Source organism: Strongylocentrotus purpuratus, unplaced genomic scaffold (genome assembly GCF_000002235.5).
Source record: "Strongylocentrotus purpuratus isolate Spur 01 unplaced genomic scaffold, Spur_5.0 spur5_scaffold_6, whole genome shotgun sequence".
Classification (NCBI taxonomy): Eukaryota; Metazoa; Echinodermata; class Echinoidea; order Camarodonta; family Strongylocentrotidae; genus Strongylocentrotus; species Strongylocentrotus purpuratus.
This window is the reverse complement of record NW_022145612.1, coordinates 45,639,477-45,661,824: the sequence shown is the minus strand read 5'-3', so window position 1 is coordinate 45,661,824 and position 22,348 is coordinate 45,639,477. Positions and strand designations below refer to the sequence as shown.

At 35.7% G+C, this 22,348-nt stretch overlaps 2 protein-coding genes across 9 annotated transcripts in view; one reads left to right on the top strand and one right to left on the bottom strand.

Annotated features, from left to right (window-relative positions):
• The window catches only part of LOC587512 (protein MON2 homolog), a 69,499-nt gene extending 65,419 nt beyond the window's left edge, over nucleotides 1–4,080 (top strand). For all 7 annotated transcript variants that reach the window (XM_030973612.1, XM_030973616.1, XM_030973614.1 and 4 more), the window contains one exon: nucleotides 386–4,080. In XM_030973612.1, coding sequence (XP_030829472.1) covers nucleotides 386–552 — 167 coding nt within the window. In that variant the 3' untranslated portion in view covers nucleotides 553–4,080. The remainder of the gene's footprint in view (nucleotides 1–385) is intronic.
• Nucleotides 4,081–7,644: 3,564 nt separating this feature from the next.
• Nucleotides 7,645–21,410, bottom strand: LOC575855 (ras homolog gene family, member). 2 transcript variants are annotated; one of them, XM_030999864.1, is made up of 4 exons: nucleotides 21,285–21,410; nucleotides 19,474–19,664; nucleotides 10,579–10,728; nucleotides 7,645–10,070 (listed from the first exon to the last, which is right to left on the bottom strand). In XM_030999864.1, exons 1-4 carry the CDS (start codon nucleotides 21,313–21,315, stop codon nucleotides 9,795–9,797), a joined length of 648 nt encoding a protein of 215 aa, XP_030855724.1. In that variant the 5' UTR covers nucleotides 21,316–21,410; the 3' UTR covers nucleotides 7,645–9,794. The 2 variants fall into 2 exon arrangements, with proteins under 2 accessions (XP_030855724.1, NP_001229582.1); NM_001242653.1 differs by lacking the exon at nucleotides 21,285–21,410 and having other exon boundaries at nucleotides 9,795–10,070; nucleotides 19,474–19,629.
• Between the last annotated feature and the right edge of the window lie 938 nt (nucleotides 21,411–22,348).

The window sequence follows — 22,348 nt, the reverse complement described above, 5'->3', positions numbered from 1 at the left end:
CTCATTACCAATCTTGTGAAAGAATATGTTTTTACTAATACATGATGATAAAAAAATTTCCGGGAAACCGCCTACTAATTCATATATTTGGTAAATTTGTTTCTCTCATGGTCTGTGAGAGATATAGGGTAGTCCCATATACATCTTTCTGTGTATAGCGCTTGTAACTTTACGAAGAATGGGCCAAATTTCTTATCATTTTGATGATTCCAGAACCTTGCAGATGCTAGATGCTAGATCATCAACCTTTTCTGATTGATTCCACAACGTTTCTTTCACAATGCAATCACATGACCATTACTGCTCTTTACCTTTAACTCTACCCTGCTCCCTCTGGCCTCTTTCACTCTCTACCATCTTATCTCTTGATTTCCTATATATGCAGTTGACCAGAGTACATGGAGCCAGGTGATCGGTCTCTACCCATTCCTTGTGGATTGTACGACCTGTACGTCGTCACAGGTCTGTAAGGCACTCAAAGAAGCCCTCTATCAGTTCCAAGAACTCCTCGTAGCACCACATCCTCCTACCGGGATGGTGAATGGAAAATGATGATCAGTCTCTACCCATTCCTTGCCGATTGTACCATCTGTCTCTAAGGCACTCAAAGAAGACCTCTATCAGTCTCAAGAACTCCTCGTAGCCCCTCATCCTCCTACCCGGGTGATGAATGGATGAAAAGTGATGATGTATCCTCTCCGTTATTCAACATCTAATGAATTATGCCTCCATTTGGCATTGTTCACCAGGAGAGAATGAGCTCAGTTCTCATCACTCTGTAACAGAGATTGAGATTTTTGCAGATTTTATTGACAAGAGGCCTTGGATTCTAAGAACCTGTCAAGGATTGTTTCATTAATCGACTAAAATGGAAGTATTCCGACGATCAGCATTTCGGAGGTTATGATAGCTGTCCACGGGCTTAAACCCTAACCTGTGGGCCAACAGGGTGTTCGTTGGTTGGCAATTATTCCAACCCTAAATCCGCTAGCATGACTACCAGGCTTGACTAGGAACCTCTCATGTGGAGTGGCTCATGTTTTAAAGCAACAAACTCTAAACGTAAAGAAGCCAAAATAAACATCACATGTGTATCAGCTGTGTATGACGTATTTGGATCATACATAACAAACAGAATGACGGATATCAGTTTACGTTTTTGTATTGAGTTGACAGCATTACTAGAGGATAGACTTTCTAGTATATCGAGCAAAGTGGTACATTTTATATTGATTTGTTTTCATTATTTCATTGTCCTGCTTTACATACTTGTATCAGACTCAAAATGAATAAATACCATCCCCTTTGACAGAATGATAGTTATGCAAAGACCCCTACTAGCTTTTTTGGGAGAAGAATCATTTGAATTACAAAATAATTGAAATTGAAAAAAGTAATTGCTTGAAGCCCTCGTACCCTACCATTTCAAGATAATTTCAAAGATTATGAGGACTGTGGTTATTTCCATGTGAAGTGTCATTTGATGATTAATAGATATTAAACTAGTACTACAGAGCTGTCTTCATCTCCAATATGTAACAATATGCTGCATGTAAATGCTGACTAGTTTCTCTTAGTTTATTTTGGTATTCTTTGTTCTGTGTTGTTCCCTCTTTGTCGGCAGGGTTTATCATGTCGCTTTGCTTGACTTAGCTCAGTTAGTCATTATTTGATTGAATCGTCCTGAAAAATCACTCTATTTTTCAATAATTTTTGTAAAATCTTGTTCCTATTCGCTCTTTAAAAAGAGGTTATTTGTTAAATTGCATAATTTACTCAATGTACATGATACATTGTATAGAAACATTTGCAAGACTGAATCAGTGATTAGATAATTACATCAATACTTTTATCCAACCATGCTCAAATTTTTGTCAGTAATCCTGATTATGTATATTATATTTACAAATGTAGTGCAATTTTATGTTGATGTGTATATGAGTAGATATATAGGTTTGGAGAAAGGACGTGCAAGGAAGTGACTTTGGATGTGCTATTATTTGTCTCATGTTAAAGTAACTGTGGTGAGAATTATTTTTTATGTGGTTCCATACGTATCAAAGTATTCATTTGATTTCAAGGTATGTGTTGTATTATGTTGTATTAATTATGCATGTTATATATCAGAGTATATGCTATATATCCCCTTTGTTGACCCAACATTGAAATACTAAACATTCCTTATTCTATCCCCCAACTGTTGGTGTGTGTGTGTTTGGTTTTTACAGACATTTATCAATCAGATATGATCATTTACGTCTGGGGACCGACCTTTAAACGTCACCATCCTTGGCTGAATCAGCTTGTAACTTCCATTGTTAGCTGGAATACAGGCGCACGCCACAATGCCCAGTTTAAGAGGGCCCTGTCTTATAAAGAGTTCCAATTGATCCAAATTTATGACAAATCCTGCAAACTAACAAACTCCAATCTCAGAGCTGTAAATGTTTTCTTTTTTATTTGAATTGATCACAATTGTTTATAAGACAGGGCGGGCCCATGTCACCTGTCCCTAAAACTAAAAACCATATTTGATGACAAAAAAACTATATGTTCACTTTTTTTTAAAGATATAGAATGATGAAAACGTGAATAGGATTTAGCAAATGGACTTGATAGTATTTGGTCTGTTATTTCATTGTAATATTTGCATACTTGATTCATATATATGTATTCCAAGATGAGTTTCCCTTTGTTAAAGTTTACTTCTTAAGGCCCATATCTTTAACTTCTCTAGTCAGACCTAAAATTGATTTATTTCTTTATTGGCTGGTTTTGTACTTTTTTGAAGAAATTCATATTTTTTTCAGCTCTGGTTAAATTTTTCATTCATATATATGAATTGTGAATAATCTAGGAGTAAACTAACCTGGCTGGCAAGAAATATGTCGGAATATCCCCCTAACTTGTATAAATTACAGTTAGTTTTTTAGCATAAGTATATTTATATATAGCTAATTAATTTTCCATCCGTATTATTGAATTTACAATATTTGCATTATTCAGACTTTAGGGAAGGGGTAAATGACCTCCCCTTTTCCCCTTCCGTGCCCCCTTATATACTAAACAAAAGCCTAATTTGAATTCCATATTAGAGGTCTAACCTGTTCAGTCGTATCTACAAGAAGATGTAGTTTGAACAATTTTCATTTTTTTTCTTCTATTTTTCAACCTTGTGTTTTCAGAGAATACTGGTATTACAGAGTAGCAGCAGCTATGTTTAGCTACACCGCTAGTGATAAATCAGTATTACATCTATCATAGTTTAATATTTTTCTAAAGATGGTTACCTCATCTCATCTTTTTACATGTCAGGTAATGATAAAAGGATGTAGAAGATATTGACATCCTTCCTACTTGTGGATACAGAATAAATGCCATCCATATCGAATATAAGTCTAACTGCATAGATACATATACCGCAATACAATATAAGTGGTATAAATGTATGTCTTTTTATATTAAACAATAGTTGTCTGTATTATAAAAAAAAATTAAAAAGGCAAGAGGAAAAAGGAGAAAAAAAGATGAGAAGGGGAGAACTACTGTGACTAACTATATATAGAAAATGTATAACTATAACAATATATAGACTTGTATATGATTATTATTTCCAAGTGTTTGCTAAAACTTGGACATTTAAAGGCTATTTTATGAGCACTATAACTGAGTAAGGGCATCATTTTCTGTATGCCATTTTGTAAGTTGAAAGATTTATTTATATACACTATGATATAAAGGTTTGAGGATGTTTTTGCATATATGTTATGTGCAACTCAGAGAGGTTAGGCAATTCATTTATATCAAGATTTTCAATTAGAATGAATTATCATGGTAAATGTATTAACAGAAATCTTACTTTGATTTGTGTACCCGGTACATTCATTTCATAAATAGTTCAAGGTGAAAAAATTCAGTTACAGAAATATTTAGCGATCTATTAGTGACATGTATAGAGATGTGACTTCTGAAGTCTCAGTAGTATTATTATTGTATTAGATCATTTAATAACATTTTGAATGAGGTTTGTCTAATAATATATATGTAATAAACAATGGGAAAACATTCTAATGAAATATACTGACTCAGATATTTGTTTTTTGTCTCTTCATTCTTATAATCATTTTTTGTTATACATTGATCTCTTTATTGTTATACATATGCAACTATATTTTGATACAACTCTAGAACTGAGGGGGGAAACATCACATTTTTAGAGGCACACTCATTCAAGCAAACCCTGACTTTTTCAGTAATTTTTTAAAAATTAAATAAAAACAGAAAATTTGTGGATTCTATGTCATGCCATACAAGTGTTGATTTGCACCAGCAGAATATGAACTAGTGAAGAAAAAAATTAATGAAAATCCATGTTCTCTGCAAAATACAACTCAAAATTTAGAGACTTTGTTCACCGTTGTAGGACCCCTTGAACTTGAGCACTGGACCCAATGCTTTACCTAACTCTATTCTGTATGACAAACTATTTCAGGAGTAAATGTCACATCATTGTTGACATATGCCCATATGGGTCATGACTCATGAGTATTATTGAGTAGCTCGATTTCAATAGAATATTTTTCTTTCTCTCATTCTCTCTCTTTCTCTCCCTCTCACTCTCTCTGTCTCTCTCTCTCTCTCTCTCTCTCTCTCGTTCTCTATCTCTCTCTCACTCTCGTTCTCTCTCTCTCTCTCTCTTTCTTTATACACCTGTGTTCTAGGGCACTATATATTCTCCAATATGAATATCTTTGTAATTCCAGACACAATAGACCAGTTTACCATTATATTCAAATTTTAAGGATACTTCTTGAACATAACTTGTCTTTGACAGCCATAAATGTTGCCTGACATAGCAACAATAAACAGACCATTTAAAAAATGCATTGGAATTTGTTAAGTTAGCTATAATGGGCTATTACATTCACCTGTTCAAATAATTATATTTCAAAAGTCAGAATGTAAATTGCACACATAAGGTGTTGCTAGGTTATACAAACCTTACAACTTGTAATATAATGCGATTTGCACTCAGAATGTTGAGGAATATATCCATTTCATTGGATTACATTACGAAAATAGCCTTTTCTTGCAAGATGAATTTCATCAAGGATTTCCCTCCATGTAATTCTATGACACATAACAGGTGCTATAAATATTTTCAAAATTTGAATACTTTGAATACTATAGTAACTCTAGTCAAAATGGTGTGTTTCCTTATTTGGTTCTGTACTCGAACCTATTATACACAAATAAAAGCAGTTTTTCTACCCTTTTGTTTCATTGACAAAGAAGAGTGGGCTTTCACTCCCTGTGGAACCCCATGCCACTGTGCCTGGTATCTCCATATACGCATTTTATTTATTCAAAGGGATAGACATTGTTGTGCACGAGAGCATACATTTAACAATGGACTCTCTTCCATTCCATACATACCAGCTTAATGAGGTCATCCAAATAGAGAGAGAAAAGAAAGAGAGTGAGATTCCTACAACGGTATTACCAATTCCCGCCTAATCAGATGTTTGGGAATTAAGTTTGATCTAAATGCCCTCTGTAGGATGGCTTTGTATAACAAAATGATGAAACAGTACGAGATTAGGCTCAAGCGAGGCAAAAACATCCTGTTTATGTCAGACTCAATTGACGTTTTAAATGAGATTGCTCAGCCTCAAAGGATGGAAAAACAACACATTTTGGCAGTTGACGATGCGTTACTCATCTCCCCCGCTCTTCTCTCTCTCTCTCCATCTCTCTCTCTCTTCATCTCTCTCTCTCTCTTTCTCTTCCTCTCTTCCTCTCTTTCCCTCTCTCTCTCCTGTCTCAGTGCCCTTCAGCTACTCTCCGATTCCATTTATCTCTCTTTAAATTCATCGTTCTGTCAACTTGTCTGAACATTCATTTATCACATTTTTAATGAAAAAAATTTAATTAAAAAAAATCTGATGTATAACTTTAAATGCCTCAAAATCAAGGGAGTGCAAAAATCAAAGGAGTAACAAAGGATTTAAAAAAACTGTCCATATATGTCATGCTGTCCTGCTGTTCAAACTTCCTGTAATTTGTTTGGTTTCTTAACCACAAACATGTACAGGCATTCCATCACCTTCCGAAAATACACTCATTTGTCTGAAAAGTGGGTAGCAAAATCCTTATATCATTCAGATTCTTAGCATTATTTGGCACTATTTTACGAATGTATTAAGTTCCCATCAACCCTACCCTCTTTTCTCTTTTTTGCCTTGTTTAGGTTTATAATGTTTTGCTTGTTGGTTTTATACTCATTTATTCCCATTTCCTAACCATTAGTGAAAATAACAAAACAGGTTTTGTATACCATGTACCACACCCAAATATATACATGTTATACACAAGCTTCAAACATATCCCTTGAGTACTCATGAAAGGTACTCTGGTTCAAGTACGTTCTGGAAGAAAAAAACAACTTCTGTCATTCTATACGAGTATATGACTAATCCTAATCATATACATGTACTTATCTGACAAAACAATATTGAGTGGCAACACCCAACAACAGGATGTCCTATTCATTTATGGTTAACACACAAACACACTCACCATGACAACAAAACAAAACATAGAATATTATTTTGTATCAACAATTTAATGAATATATTTTTTTTTTCTTTTTTGTGTCTTATCTACAACCTCATAATATATTCATAACCATCAAATTTCACCTTCCAATATATGCATACAGTATATACAAATCACCAAAGTGATACATTGATGCTCTTTGTAACAGCAAAATGTTTTGTGAAGACTCATGGAAATTTGAAGGCATTGAAATTTGAAAAATTTATAGTGATTTTATTACAAGTCTGGACTTTTGACGGTAATTTGAAAGACAATATAAGTGTTATCATTGGAGCTTACAATTGAAAAAGATAATGACAAATAATTGTATTAATAAATGCATCGACAAGACTTGTATTGGGTAATAAACATGCCTTCTAGTTATGAACTTTTGAAAAATTGAGATCACTGCATGACGAGTTGACGACCTCCCTTCAGCTAAAGTCTTGTGATTTGTCACCAATGACTTGCGATAATTCAATATATAGTACATGTACATGACACAAATTAATCTTGTACTAATAACAGATAATGACTTGCGATAATTCAATATCTAGTACACTGTACATGTACAATTGTACATGACACAAAATAATCTTGTACTAAAAATCTACAATGTACATATACATGTACATGTAGCTTCACAGTGACATGTTCATGTTTTTGCATTTTAAGGTCACTCTTCGCTGCTTAACAGTATGACATTGAGATCCAAAAAGTACAACAAAAATTGAATTACCAACTTGTACCAAGGCACTGCATCATGAAATAGAAATACTGAATAGGGTATGAGCTCGAAGATCAGGGCCCTGTTTCACAAAACTTGATGTCAATAACTGTTATAAGCTACTAAAACCGTATGATCGGCTTAAGGCAAATTTGTTATTGATAAAAAGTTTTGTGAAAAAGGGCCCAGATGCAACTTTTCTGTCTCTTTGGTGACTTTTTTCATCCTGCACACAAAATATTGGAGAATACTTGTACATGTATGTACTGTATGTACATTTATCGCAGTTTGTCAAGTAATTGAATCTGCTAAAACGTGAGTAAGTTTGTCATTCAAGATCTCTGATTTACATTTTATTAATTTTTTTTATTAATTGCTAAATGCATCATAATGTTCAATGCCATACATGTATGTACATTCACTATGACAATCTTTGAAGCAGTTGTAGTTTTTTTTCATACGAGCCTTGAACAGTTTGAGACAAATGGAAGAAAACCAAAAAGGCACCAAGATGCAGTCATCTTCCAACACATAATGTACACTGTATATTGTATAGATTACACTCAGATCATGTTTCCATAGTTACCATGTACTGTGTATTTGTAAACTTCACAACAAGGAAATAGAAAACAAGCAAAAACACAAGTGAAAGCGTTGGCAAAAGAAATCCCCCTTTTTCACCTCTTGGCAATGTAAAGAACATACACCCATCACAGCTGAAAGAAAATGTACAAAAATTTCACCTCCCAAAACCCTGAATAATTTCTTAACAAATTATCAATTGCAAAAGTTACACACAATAAAATCTCATGATGGCATTTCAGTTTGAAAAGGCACATTGTGAAAAAAAAGTATATCATGTTTTAAGAACAAACATTTTAATAAGGCAATTTTCTGAAGGTCGCTTCATTACAAAATAGGCACACTTGAAAAGGATGTCGATCTCTCTCTCTCTCTCTCTCTCTCTCTCTTTCTCTCTATCTCACACACACTTACACACACACACACACACACTTAATTTACAAGAATATGCCATTCACAGTAGCTTTTTTAGCTTATTTCCATAATGCTCTTGTTCAGTTTGTATTGCTTAGTTTCAAACATGAAAGCATCCACAATCAATTCCATAAGTATTACGAAGTGAATCACCATTAAAACTAAGAATCCTAATTAACTTTGGAAACTGGAAAGTGGAAACTGGAAACTGGAAACTGGGAGGAAAACAAACAGAGCCTTTCCTACATTTATACTATATACATGTACATACATTCTACACAACTTTTGTGTAACTTTCTTATGAATTACCATTTCTTAAGAAAAATACTAGAGCTGTTGCAATGCGTTGTTGTCTTCAGGTATGCATACACATATCGCCTACTTGAATGAGCCAGAAGGGTCCTAACTTGTATCCTTTTTATACTGGTATGGAGTTTACTCCCTTCTGGCTCTGGCTCTCCACAGGGGATAATCATTTTAAATCAAGACAAAGAAGAGAGTAAGCAACAGAGCATAATTTTGACTAATGCCTCAGTCACACCTTTGCGTATTGACTTGCATACATGTATTGCTGTGTATTTATGGCAAGCCGTTTTGACGTTTATTCCTATTTCTCGATATCAAGAATTACCATTGCGTTACAACGGATAATCATTCCTTAATATCAAGAATTCATTTCTTGATATCAAGAAAAAGGAATAAATGTTAAAACGGCTTGCCATGAATACACAGCAATACGCCGGCCAAATACGCAAAGGTGTGACTGAGACATAAGAGCCGAACAGGTGTTGATTCCCTCTCATAAGAATATGTTTGAAAAAGGCAATAACACCCTTCTGGCGCTCAAAAGACAATATTCAGTGTTCCACAACAGAAATAATTACAAATCTATATTGCATATTTAGTGCTTTACTTTATCACATCATGGATGTGCATTAAGCTTGACTGCTTAAAATGATAAACAAGACTTATTTCCAGGTACTAACTCAATTACTCAATATGAAACACTCATCCCAGAAAGAAAAGCTGTTCCATTTACTAGGCCTAATGTCTATTCTATTTATAAAAAAATTCTCTGGGTAATTAGACGTGGTAATACAGGAGAGCTCAGCTGGCCAAATTATCTCTACAAAGAAAATGGTTACATCCGCCTGGAGATGTACAGGGGTAAACGAATCTCAAGACACAAGCCACAAGGTGTAGCGGAGTTCACAAACTCATGTGCGCGACCTTGGTATCTGAGGTGCCCGCGGGTTGCATCTTCAATGTAGAGTTACGTTGTGGTAAATGCATCTGGTCCATATGCTCTTCCTGCAATGTACACATCCCTCCTATGGTCTTCTTGAAATGTAAATTCCTTCATGTACAAGCTCACTTTATAGCTCAAAAGTTTACTGAAACATATGCCTTTTATTTAATAATAAAAGCTTAGTTTGACTGACATAGTTTGATCATTGTCCGATGTCTTCGAAGTTTAGAAGATCTTGCATGAGAGCTTCTTCTTGCGCTTCTTACTCTGCAGTGCTGCCCTTGTGGCCGTCTCAAAGACCTCCCTGACCCCGTCGTTGGTCTTGGCCGAGCACTCCATGTACTTGGCGGCATTGATCTTGACGGACATCTGGTGGCCTTCGTCGTACGTGACGGGGGTCTGCTTCGTCCGCTGCAGCTCCATCTTGGTGTTATCGTCGTTACGGAGGTCCTTCTTGTTACCCACCAGGATGATGGGCACGTTGGGACAGAAATGCTTGACCTACATTAGACAGGAAGAGATGAAAGAACAGTAATAAACAAAATTTCACAACTAAAAAGACCTCCCAGATCATTCTTTTTTCCCTTAAGTATAAATATGATTATAGTCATAATCAGATAAAGAAGTTGAATTCCCTCAACTGTGCTACAGTTGCACATCTACAGTTGTACATGTACCGTAGGTATCATAAAGAGTAGTTTCTTATATTTCTCATAAAATGAAAGAGATTACAGTATGTTAAGAAATTACAAATTGACCACCTCACTGCCTAAATATCAGTACCAGTCTGCAATTCTTAAATTCTTACAAGGGGGGGGGGGGGGGGGAGGAGGGCTACAGTCGACCCCAACCTACATGTACATGTACCTCAACACCTCACATACAAGTATGCATACACATGATTCACATATTTATATTTCGAGTAAAAATTGTAAACCTATAGGCTATAGTGTATTACAATTAAACCCTTTAACAATTTATTGATGCAAAGTATTTTGGGGGTCTTTACCTCTGGTGTCCATTTCTCCGGGATGTTCTCCAAACTGTCTGGGTTGTCGATAGCAAAGCACATGAGTATAACGTCTGTGTCTGGATATGAGAGCGGTCTGAGTCTGTCGTAGTCTTCCTGACCTGCTGTATCCCATAATGCTAATTCAACCTGGATAAAAGAAAGAAAGAAAGAAATAAGAACAAAGAGTTAGCTAACTTTTCATGTTAAATGATTTATTCCTTATCCCAAAAAATTTCATACAAGTTCATAACCAATAAACATGTATGTCTTGGACTGTCGGTCCCCCGGTTGCTTGCTTTACATGTACAAGACAGGTATAAACTTTCTTTAATAGCAGTCAGGTAAAACAAACAAACAACAAAAACAAAATATTGGAAATCATATACGTTTCTACACTTCTCTTTAGTTTTTCTTCCTTTTTAATTTTTCTTTTTTTCTCTAAATCATATTCTCATTGTATGACTCAAGGTTGAAAAGTACTGCTGTTTTTTCTTTACCTCATAATATGAGATAACTCTTTAAAAAAATAAAAGTACGTCAATTACTCATGCTGCATCAATTTTAGACAAAGACACATTCCAGCTGTATGTACACATGTATCTACTTTTGTAGCTGTCTAACATCTATATACAACTGTACTGTATATGCCCTTGATACGAGATACATGGATTAGTGTGTCATGGGTGTTGGCCACATACTGTAGCTCTTCCCACATGTGCTGTACCGACTATGAGTACCAACCCATGGAGTACAATCAATATCTTCACAGAAATATGTTCTAGTGACCTTCCATACTATTTTGTCTGCTGCTCCACAATTATTAGACTGTTTACAGACTTTCATACTATGCTGGAAGCCTTTGTATCTGTACAATACAATGTCTGTCTCATTTCAGAATACTCGAGGACTCTTTTAGGTACATCTGGACGTGTAAATTATTAAAACAGTTTTTGTAAGTTTTTTGTAAATCTTTTCTTTTCTCTGATCATTAATGTCCTTGATATTTTACTTCACAACTGCAGACAACTTTGTATGATAAAACATGTAATGAAGCCATACTGTACAAATGTGCATTGTTACAAACTGATCCATATCTCAGGGGTGATAGTGAGCACTAACAAAAAAATAGGTTTTTTGTTTTCCCCTCAACCACGCCCCCCTTGAGTAAAAAATAAAGAAGAGGATTCGCGGGGAAAAAATAGCATCTAACAACATTCCCCCCTTTCGAGTAAGAAAATTTGGAAAATTTGGAGAAAAAAATAGGGCAATTTTTTTTTTTTTTTAAATCGGGAAGAAGAAAAAAAATCGGAAAAAAATTGGGAAAAATAAAAAAAAATTGGGAAACCGATTTAAATCAGGTTTTTATCAGGCCTGATACCTATTACTCATCCTAGACATTTACATGTGTGTGTGGGTGAAGAATTGTGTTTACCGAAATCTGAATGGAGAGTCAACTCTTTTTATTTCGAAACCCTTAAATGGTGTATGAATCAGTCAGATTGGGTGTGTAAAGTGTACTCTACAAATTTTGACCATCCCCACCCAGGCACCCACTGTCTATCTCAGCTTATAAATCAATTCATTCAGTAGACAAACGAGCAATTGAATTTTTCAGATGAATAAGTTACTGCAGTATTACAATAGTTAGCTTGCGCTGAATCAACATGGATAGCAAATTCTGTATTCATGTACACAAGCAAGAAAATACTTGGCTCGAAAGTAAAAGGAAAATAGGGAGAAAAAATATCATGCATCAGTTATTTCTAATCTCATCTTGTGTGAATTTGAGGTATTTGCTTTAAAAATGAAAATGATTTTATCAATAAGCCAAAGGAAGTGCATGTACACATCTGTGAGTAACGTGGTTAGTTTCATGTGATCGCCTTTCCATGACTCTATAGTACCTGTATAATATTGTACAAAGAAGTTATGAACACAACCTGTATTCATTCCATGTTTGATAAGCACTCAGCATGCAATGTAAATTAGCTTTCAAGGTCTTTAATTACCAAGGTTCAAGTAGCAAGAAAACTGGACCTTATTCACCACAGTCTGTTTGTGACAGCAAGCATGAAGCCAGTGAAGATTCCAACAAAGTGAATGGTCCCATTACAGTAGGTGAATCACAAGTGCTGGTTTCGTTTTCTTTAAAGATTCTTTTTTCCTTCTTTCTTTTTTGAAGATGAAACTGTTCTCATATACTTATTAATTTATTTACCAATAATTTCATTTGCAAAGGCTACTGGGTACTTTGAAACCAAACTAAAATTTGGTTTTACTTCTTTTCATTTGTTTGTAATGATTTTATCATTGAACATCCCAACCCATTTGAAGACATAAAGTCTTATGAGACGTGATGGCTCAGTGGTAAAGCAGTGGTCTTATACATGTAGCTAGGAGGTCGAAGGTTCCAACCAGGTCGATCCACCAGCACTTTTTTTGTAAAGCCTTTAATCATAAATATCAAATTGTCAAGTCCTTTGGATAGCCTCACAGCTGGGCATTAACATGTACCATGTATGTTACAACGACCATACATGCAACTTACATGTCTCTCCCTGGTAGCTTTCATACATACAGGTACATGTAATATAGACCTACAGGGTGTACTTGTTTTGATAGCCATTGGGTAAATTAAATTAATCAATTAGATACAATTACTAATCAACAGTTACTGGGGCTCTTTATCACTACATTTTTAACCTTTACTTAGTTTCATAACTTTAAAAGAAAATAAGAGGCATACATGTACATATCTTCCTTTACATTTTCAACATGAAATTGTTGAATGTTGCCAAAAGTTACGATCACTTTCCAAGCAACAATATGTGCATGTCTGTGTGTGTGTGTCTGTGTGTTTGGAATAGACTGGTTAGCATTTCCAGACACAAACGCAGAACGACTGGCGATCATCAAGAACAGGAACCCGGTTTGAAGAATGAGGAAATGGTGATTGACGACCCAAGCCCAACCACTTCCTCCTTCTTATCTCAGCAATGATGTCTTCTGGGTTATACCCCTATCCCGTCTTTCAGACTGACTTTCAGACCGATTCCTACTCTAATACTGTTTTCACACTGGCAATATTTTGCTTAACCCCGTACTATAGGTGGGGTTAAGGGGGGGTCTTAGCCCCACCTATAGTACGGGGTTAAGCCTATTCCACTTTCTGTTCAGACTGGTTTTTACCAAAGTGGGCTAAAGTTGGCTAACCCCACCTATAGTACGGGGTTAACTAACCCTGCAAAATAGCAGGGCTAACTCCGCAATTGTGGTGCTAACTCCTGCTAACCCCGCAATTGCGGTGCTAAGCAAATGAATGAGAACAGAAACGAAAAATAGTCCGGTACTACGCAATGGAGCGTATCGCAGCTGGCCAGATGCGAAGTATGTCCAACATAACATACACGATATCCGGGGTTAACGAAATGCAGTGAGAACAGCGGGAATTTTCTTATTCCGGAATAGGCGCTAGTACGGGACTTAAAACAGCGAGTGTGAAAAGCCAAAAAAATAGTCCGGGGTTAAGGATAGTACGGGGCTAAGCAAAGTACGGGGTTAAGCAAAACCAGTGTGAAAAGAGTATAAGAACAGCAGTTTACACGTACATGTAAACTGTAATATAATCTGGTGTGTATTTAATTTATTGATAACATTTACTGACAATACTTGCAAATTACACAAAGTACGGTCTAAAGTACACAAATGTGGATAGACAAAACATTTAAAGTTTGTTAACATACATGTACATGTACACACTGACAAGTGTAACATGGCTTTAAAATGTACAATGTATGTATTTACATCATGTTTTTGCTCGACCTTTTATTTCACCCTTCATTTCGCAACACTAAATAGCCAAACTACATACTGTATGAGAGAGTTTAAATCTTGTAGCTTCATGTGCACTTTTCCATTGGACTAAAAAAAAGCAGTGTACAGTACTACATGTATGTTAATGTGCATTGTGCCGTTAATAAACTTCATAGTATTTTCAGTTCTCACCTCCCTGTTGTGTCACACCTTTATTATTGATTTCTCTTTGTTAGCAGTACAATTTCCTACATACAAATAGAAGGGTCTGTATGTGTGTAGAGATGTGGGCGTTTATACTGTATGGTGTAGGTGGTATGCAAGTTTATATTCAGCCAGTGATCAGTTCTTGTGTTATGCTATGATTCATCAAGTACAGTTTATGATTTATCATATCGATATGATGTATTTGATATATTTGCTGTGTAGTGTGTAGTGTGTACATATAGTGTAGGTTACAGATTGCTCACACCCAAATTGGTCAGATTTGGTCAGACATGCTACACTGTATACAGGCAAACTGTCAGACTGAGTTTGAGGGATGGGGCAAATGTTGAAATGGATTCAGAACTATTGCTCTAAAGCAATGACAACTTTGTCAAGGAAAGAGAAAAGATGAAAAAGTGGAAAAGCGGAAGTTTATGAGCTTTCTCAAAATGTACGATAATTGTATAACTACGGTAGTGAAAATTTATTACAGCAAAATAATGTACCAATCTTTCTTAAAAATGGCTTAATTTGCAGTCTTATAAAACAAATGCATGTTTTACATGTAGGATCTATTTTACATTTGATGGTGTTAACCTGTTCATGCACATGAACATTTACAGACTAGAGTACAATATGTACATTAACTGCGTTAAGGCTGCAACGGGTAGTCGAATGCTGGAGTACCCGCATGGTTGACAACTACTCGGGTACGATTTCTCGTACCGAATATTCGGCCGCAAAAAAACAAAAAAATGTCCAGGCCCACGCTTACCCGTGCCAGGGAGAGCGGCGGCCGCTGGCATGGTACCGTCGGTTAAAATGTTTCCCAACTCAAGCACTGTCAAACTCACCTTTCAGAAACTGGGACCAAATGTCCAGATTTCTGTTTGGACAAAAATGTTTGGAGGAAAATGGATTATTCTGCCATCTTTGATTTTTAAAACAAAATTGTTTACTGTTATTATTCTTATTAAATCGGCGCCTTCAGCTGCAACTAAAAGTAAAATTGCATTCGTTTTCGGCGAGGGACCTGGGAAACTGCCGAGTGGTATGGTAGTGGCAAAAAAATCAAAAAAATCTAAAAATCTAAAAATTCAAAAAAAAAATCAAAAAAATTCAAAAAAATTCAAAAAAATTATAAAAAAATTATAAAAAAAAACATGGCGTCCGTATATTTGAGTATTTGCTTGTGAGCCTGGGAGTGTACTCGGGTACCTCATTACACTGTTGTGCACATCCTTAAACTGCGTACTCCTGGACAAAGTGAGCATCCCCCCTGCCTCTCTCCATTGATCTTCAGCTGTACCCCTAGCCAGATTCAAGGCCCAGATTAGGTGGTTCAAGAAACGGCCAAATATTTCTAGGTCAGTGGCAAGTTCATTTGCCTGCAGTAACTAAGCCACACCCAAAACAACAAGTACACTGGGTGTGCAATGTATATGTGTATCGTAGGTTGTAAAGGCAGAGACCCCTGTAAAGTCAGACTGCATGAACAATGGAACTACATGTACATGTACAGTACATGTAGGTATGGGAGGAAATGATTCTACAGTACGATTTGACTTGAAAGCAAAATGAATTAGATATCTATTATCTAGATGTATAAGTGGAATAAGAATAGAAAATAAATGTAAGTGAAGGTATTCTGAAGTCTGTGAGTAGTGAGTACATGTACAGTACATGTACATGTGAGTATCCACTTTTGGCATTATAAAAAACTGTCTGTAGAAAGCATGTACGGTAGTAGTTTCACAGTAGGCCTACATTTACATGTTGTTAAAGGTAAAGACCAGTTATGGTCATGCGATTGCATTGTGAAAGAAACGTTGTGGAATCGATCAGAAAAGGTTGATCATCTAGCATCTAGCATCTGCAAGGTTCTGGAATCATCAAAATGATAAGAAATTTGGCCCATTCTTCGTAAAGTTACAAGCACTATACACAGAAAGATGTATATGGGACTACCCTATATCTCTCACAGACCATGACAGAAACAAATTTACCAAATATATGAATTAGTAGGCGGTTTCCCGGCAATTTTGTTATCATCATGTATTAGTCAAAACATATTCTTTCACATGATTGGTAATGAGAGCTTCCATTTCATTTTTTGACATTGGGGCGTTTCCAATACTGGTCTTTACCTTTAATACACAAAGTTTGGCATTTAAATGCATTTTTCTTTAAAGGGCAATCCAAACCTTGTAATAAGCTTATTTGAATGAAACCAGAAAAGATCCAAGTACGTGTAACAGAATGGTGAAAGTTTGATATACATGTATGTACATGTACAGTGTACATGTTAATCTGACCAATCATACAAAGAAAGTTATGTTTGAAAAAAAAAGAGATCACTACAGATATGCGAATCTCTAATTGGCAATTTTGTCAGTGGATTGTGATGTACTGTATTGACGGATAACTCTCCCATTTGTTGTGTACAAATAATATCTCTAATTTCTGTTTTTCTCCCAAGTGTATTCTCCCAAGTGTATTCACCCTTGGTGCACTACTCAAAATATATTATGGAGAGTATATCATTACAGGTCCTCTAAAAGAAAAGATCATACGAGTCATACATTTTCAAAAAATGGAAATTTTAGTGAATTTGTGTGTTGGAACAAATGGGAAAGTTGTCCACCAAGTACATCATAAAGATATTACCGATTTAGCCAATTTGAAGAGCCCAAACTTAAAAAACAAAAACATAACTTCTCATTTTTTGTCTGATTTCATTCAAATTTTTACCAGTCTGCTTCTTGAATCTTTATGCAATTCTTTTAGAGTTTTTTGATATTAAGTTGGATTTCCCTTTAAACTCAAACAATATACAGTACATGCTCCAGCAGGAGTACAGCTCCTACAAACTTTTGGTGAGTTCAGAATTACAGTATAGGTGTAATGTGTCATTGTAAGAGACTCTTTTTAGTTTTTACTTGTTTTAGTAAAAATAATAGTATTGACAATAATGACCCACTGTACAGTGTTGAAGCTAGTCTATCATAACGTGGGCTCAAATTAATGTGAACGTACATTTGTACATGGCGGGGTATTCCCAAAACAGAACTTGTGGGAAAATATTATCCACAAACAAAGAACGGGTCTCACAGGTTATATTTACATAGGGGCGTATTTTGTGTGATTAAATGGAGACTTTGTCCGTGTGCATCGTTCCAAAAATGCTAGTGGGTGTCATTGTCTGAATTAAATTGCAGACTGGCATTGAGTTTGAGGAAATGAAACTTGAAATTTAATGAACACACAGACATCAAGTACATATACATGTACATGTAGATGTACATGCCTTGATATTTGATAAAAGATGTATGGAAGCTGCAGTATAATTGACTAACCCTTGACAGATAGATAAAGTTGTTTTGTACAGGTGGTGTACATGTATGCAAATCTGTTTTTAAGCATGTAAAAAAAAAAAAAATGCTTTCTGAACCATTCCCCCCCCCCCCAAAAAAAAAAAAACTTGATGAAGTGACAAACAAGATTATCAATGTGACCCCTTTATGTTAAAATTAAATTATGTATCACAAGTTACCTACATGCACATGTATCTACTACACCAATTACTATATTGCCCGATAGCATTTACCCTTTAATTTGTGACAAATCTATCCAGACATGCTGCCAACTTGCCAAGGTATGGTGCTGACCTCAGCCAACTCCACCCTTCAATGGTATGCATGGTATGTCAGCAATGCAGGAATGCGGGTAGGATAGGCAGAAAACAGCCCCTTTTTCATCCCCACTGTCAACTCATCCCATTGTTTGGGAACAATACATGGCATGTGTCCAACTGTCCAACAGGACTTACGGACGTAACTAACCATGGAATACATGTGTGTTGATATCACCAAAAGGTGAGTAAACATTCAAATTGACCAGTCATGTGAGATACATGTCTACAGCGTTAGTGAGTCCTGAATGACTTCTGTGAGTTCTGTCTGCATTCTGCACATTGTATGTACTAAAATGGGGCGGATATGAACAAAAACTAGACAAGTGGATTGACAGGCATGTAATCCTTTTCCCCAAGGAAAGATAATATAATTTTCATTGAGTATTCATCATAAATGAAAACATGAAAAGGTCTGTAATCTGAATCATTCCTGGAGAAGTGATTCAAGAGGAAAATGCTTTCCAATTTAAGTTCCTCATCATTCATCACCATGATTGTCATCACTCAAGTTTATTCATTTGAAGTGTTTATTTTACAATTACAGTGTACATGACTACATGTACCAGTATACATGTATACCAGAATTACCAGTACATGTATTTACAGACTACAGTCAAACCTGTCTAGTCTGTCTACAATGTGTAGCTACTACCCAAGGGAAACACAAAAAGTGGTCTTTGTAGACAGGTGGTCACTAAAGCAGGTTTGACTGTCTCTATAAAATGTACATGTACACTGTACATGTACAGTATATATGCATTTTTTTTCTGCATTTGATTTTTTCACTTTCTATTTTTCCCTTTGTCTGGTTCTGGATTATACTCCGACAAAGCGGGATCCCGCATCGCATCAGAGGGCTGACCTGGGGGTTGACCTGGTGGAATTATTTCTGTTTGGTGTTTGTGAAAAAATCGCAGAGCCTTTTCTTAAAAATATCTATGTTTGGGGCGTCTAGGATGTAATGAGGCAGGTCATAGTTTTGAAAAATTAAATAGAACTTAAACTGCAGTCATAAGTTGCATACCAGTGCAGTACAGATAAATGTAAAAGAGTAAAAAGACAAGACATTTACATTTTGATACCGGTACTGTTCCTTGCATGATTCTGTTCAATCATACATGGATGACTAAAATTGTTGAGTTAAAAAGTTAAAACAAATGATAGTAAGAACATCTCACCTGTTTGCTATCTACTTCGATATCAGCTACATAGTTCTCAAATACTGTTGGGACGTAGACTTCAGGGAACTGGTCTTTGCTAAATACTATGAGCAGACATGTCTTTCCACAAGCACCATCTCCAACGATGACCAACTTTTTCCTAATCGCAGCCATATTATTTTGTTTCGGTGAATCGGTAAAATCTCGCCCTGTGTGAGGAAAACGAAAAAGAAACATCATTTAACGGTTTATGTATGTACATGGACTGCCAACACATACAGTTGTAGGGTTAGGATTAGGATGAGAGATACACATGTAATATGAACTTTAATTTTAAATAAACAAATAAACTGAATAAAGCTAAAGCATGACATTTCATATACTGACCTCTATGACCCTCAACCTTTGACCTGCTTTACTGCAAAATCTAATTAGAAAGTCTTCCTATAGTGATTCATACTATCACCTTGTTTGAAGCTGGGCAGGGTTTCATGATCAAACCGTCATAAGTACAAGTTCACCGACATCCCATTGAAACGTGTGTTAAACTTAATGGATGTCTGTGAAATTGTACTTACATGTATGACGGTTTTGTGAGACGCTGCCCTGTACATTTACCTCTATTGTTGGTTCTATATCGCGATAGCGAGGCTACAATGTAATACCTGGAATTTCAGAAATTGACCTCAAAGACCATTGACCTACCTAATGTACATACTACATGTACATTGTACTTCAAAATCTAATGAGATAATCTTCCTATGGCGCACGAAGGAAGATGACGTCATCCATTGACAGCAAAGCCAACAGTTTAAAATAAGGCTGCAAGAATTTCAACACGGAGTTCAATTTCTAAGAAGAAAATCCAGAAAAAGTCCCTTAAATGCATTATACAGTCAATCTGGTAAGTGAAACCGATGTACATGTATACTAACCTAGAGTCGAGTCTAGATCTAGGCCTTATTTTCGAGAATAAATGCATCAAATATGAATCCGCTAAAATGAATTTCATGAATATATTAATGTGCTTTAAACTAGATCTAGAAGTCGAGATTTGAAACTGAAATGGAATTGACCACTTTTGATGATTTTGATGATTTTTAATGACTTTTGATGACTCCCTCCCATGTTGAAGGATTTGTCAAAATTGTTCATGCTGCCCCTTTTTATGTATAGAGTCTAGATCTAAAGAGTAGGCCTAGAGGGTCTAAAAGTAAAATGACATTTTCCTTATGTTTTTAGTCCAAAGTTTGGTGGCTGTTTTATTGACAGCAGACCCTATGGCCGGCTTCTGTCTCTAAAGATAGAAGCCGACCCTAAGAGGCTAACAAACGAAAGAGATAACAAAATTTGGTCTAAGGAGTCTCTAGGTCTACTCTAGGGTCTAGTTAAAGCAAGCGCACAGTTTTATTACTTTTTAATTTGCGAAGCATTTTTAATCAATCGCAACTTTTTACTTACAGTTACAACACAGGGGGCCGGGGGCCCTGATTAAGCATTAAAAGAAATACAATAGAAAATCCTTGTCAATTTCAAGTCAACATAATCAAGTTACACACACATGTAGATCTAGGTGAGCAAAGGTTGTGTAGTATCACACCATCTACCACCATAAATCTACCACCATGCATCGACCACCGCCACCGGAGATGGACCCGGTGCAGCTGCAGCCGATGACAAAGTCTAGGCAAATGCAACGGTAGTGTGTCTGTCCGCCCGGTGCCGTTGCACAAATCGAAATCCTAAACTTGCCTTCGACCTTCCGAAAAATTATTCGATAACACACATAAAGTATCAGCAATAAATACAAGAAAGTGCTTAAAACTCACCAAAAAGTTGCAACTGCAAGCTACGGGGCATCAAAAATATAATAGCTTAATTATTGTGCTCAAATTCTTGTGTTAAATCCAAATTTATCCGTTTGACAATCGAATCCATTAGCTGGTTCTGTACGCGTCTCTAGCTCTACTATGAACAACTCACTAGAGGTCGGTGGTATTTATACGTTGTACCCGTGCATTCTAAAAATAGCACCGGGATAGCTCTTTCATTGGTTGAAAGAGAAATTACGAAATCTTCCAAGTTTTAGCCAGTTTGAAAATAACAGAATAAAGATGTTTCTAATCACATTCACATCGATTGCGATATATTCTGTTTGTCTTTGATATAAGATCATTTTGCATGTAAAATATATGAACATCACTGGGGATTAGAACATTATAGGCCTAGCTCTAATTTAAAAGGACTTGTTTTTACATGTCTTCTTCATTTTAGGGTGATTAAGATAAGCCAATAAAATTATAAACTATTCAAACTTGGAAAAAAACAAATGAACAGTAGTTACAATCATTTTATAAGCAACAATAATGGAATATAAAAGTTTTTCTTTAAACACATAAAAAGGGGCAGCATGACAAATTAATTTGGACAAATCCTTCAGCATAGGAGAAAATCATCAAAAGTCATCAAAAATCATCGAAAGTGGTCAATTCCAATTTAATTTCAAATCTCGACTTCTAGTTAAAAGCACATTATTTTCATGAAATTCAGGGCCCTTTTCACTAAAACTTGATAGTGCTAAGTTCGATGACAACTTTACTAACAGCCAATCAAATTATCATCTGTTCATATCTTATAATATAATTCTATAACAGAGGGTCATCTTAAAAATATATAGATTGTGTATATTAAGAACAAACTTTCAAGTCCGAATGATTTTGCAAAATGAATAAAAAGTTTTTGTTTCCTTTCCATTTCTTCTCTGGGAGTTATGATGGAGAGAAACATAACTACAGAATTAAAAGCCATTTTAATAGGCTAGGCCAAAACAGACCGTAAATGGGGATTATAAATTTAATGTCATTATGCCCTAGGAGTTTCCTTGCTTACTTCA

Coding starts and splice junctions, on each gene's coding strand:
- LOC575855 (XM_030999864.1), bottom strand. CDS start 21,315: ATGCCCCGTAGCTTGCAGTTGCAACTTTTTG. Junction 19,665..21,284: donor CTTGCAGTTGCAACTTTTTG/GTGAGTTTTAAG, acceptor TTCCTCACACAG/GGCGAGATTTTACCGATTCA. Junction 10,071..10,578: donor CGGAGAAATGGACACCAGAG/GTAAAGACCCCC, acceptor TGTCTAATGTAG/GTCAAGCATTTCTGTCCCAA.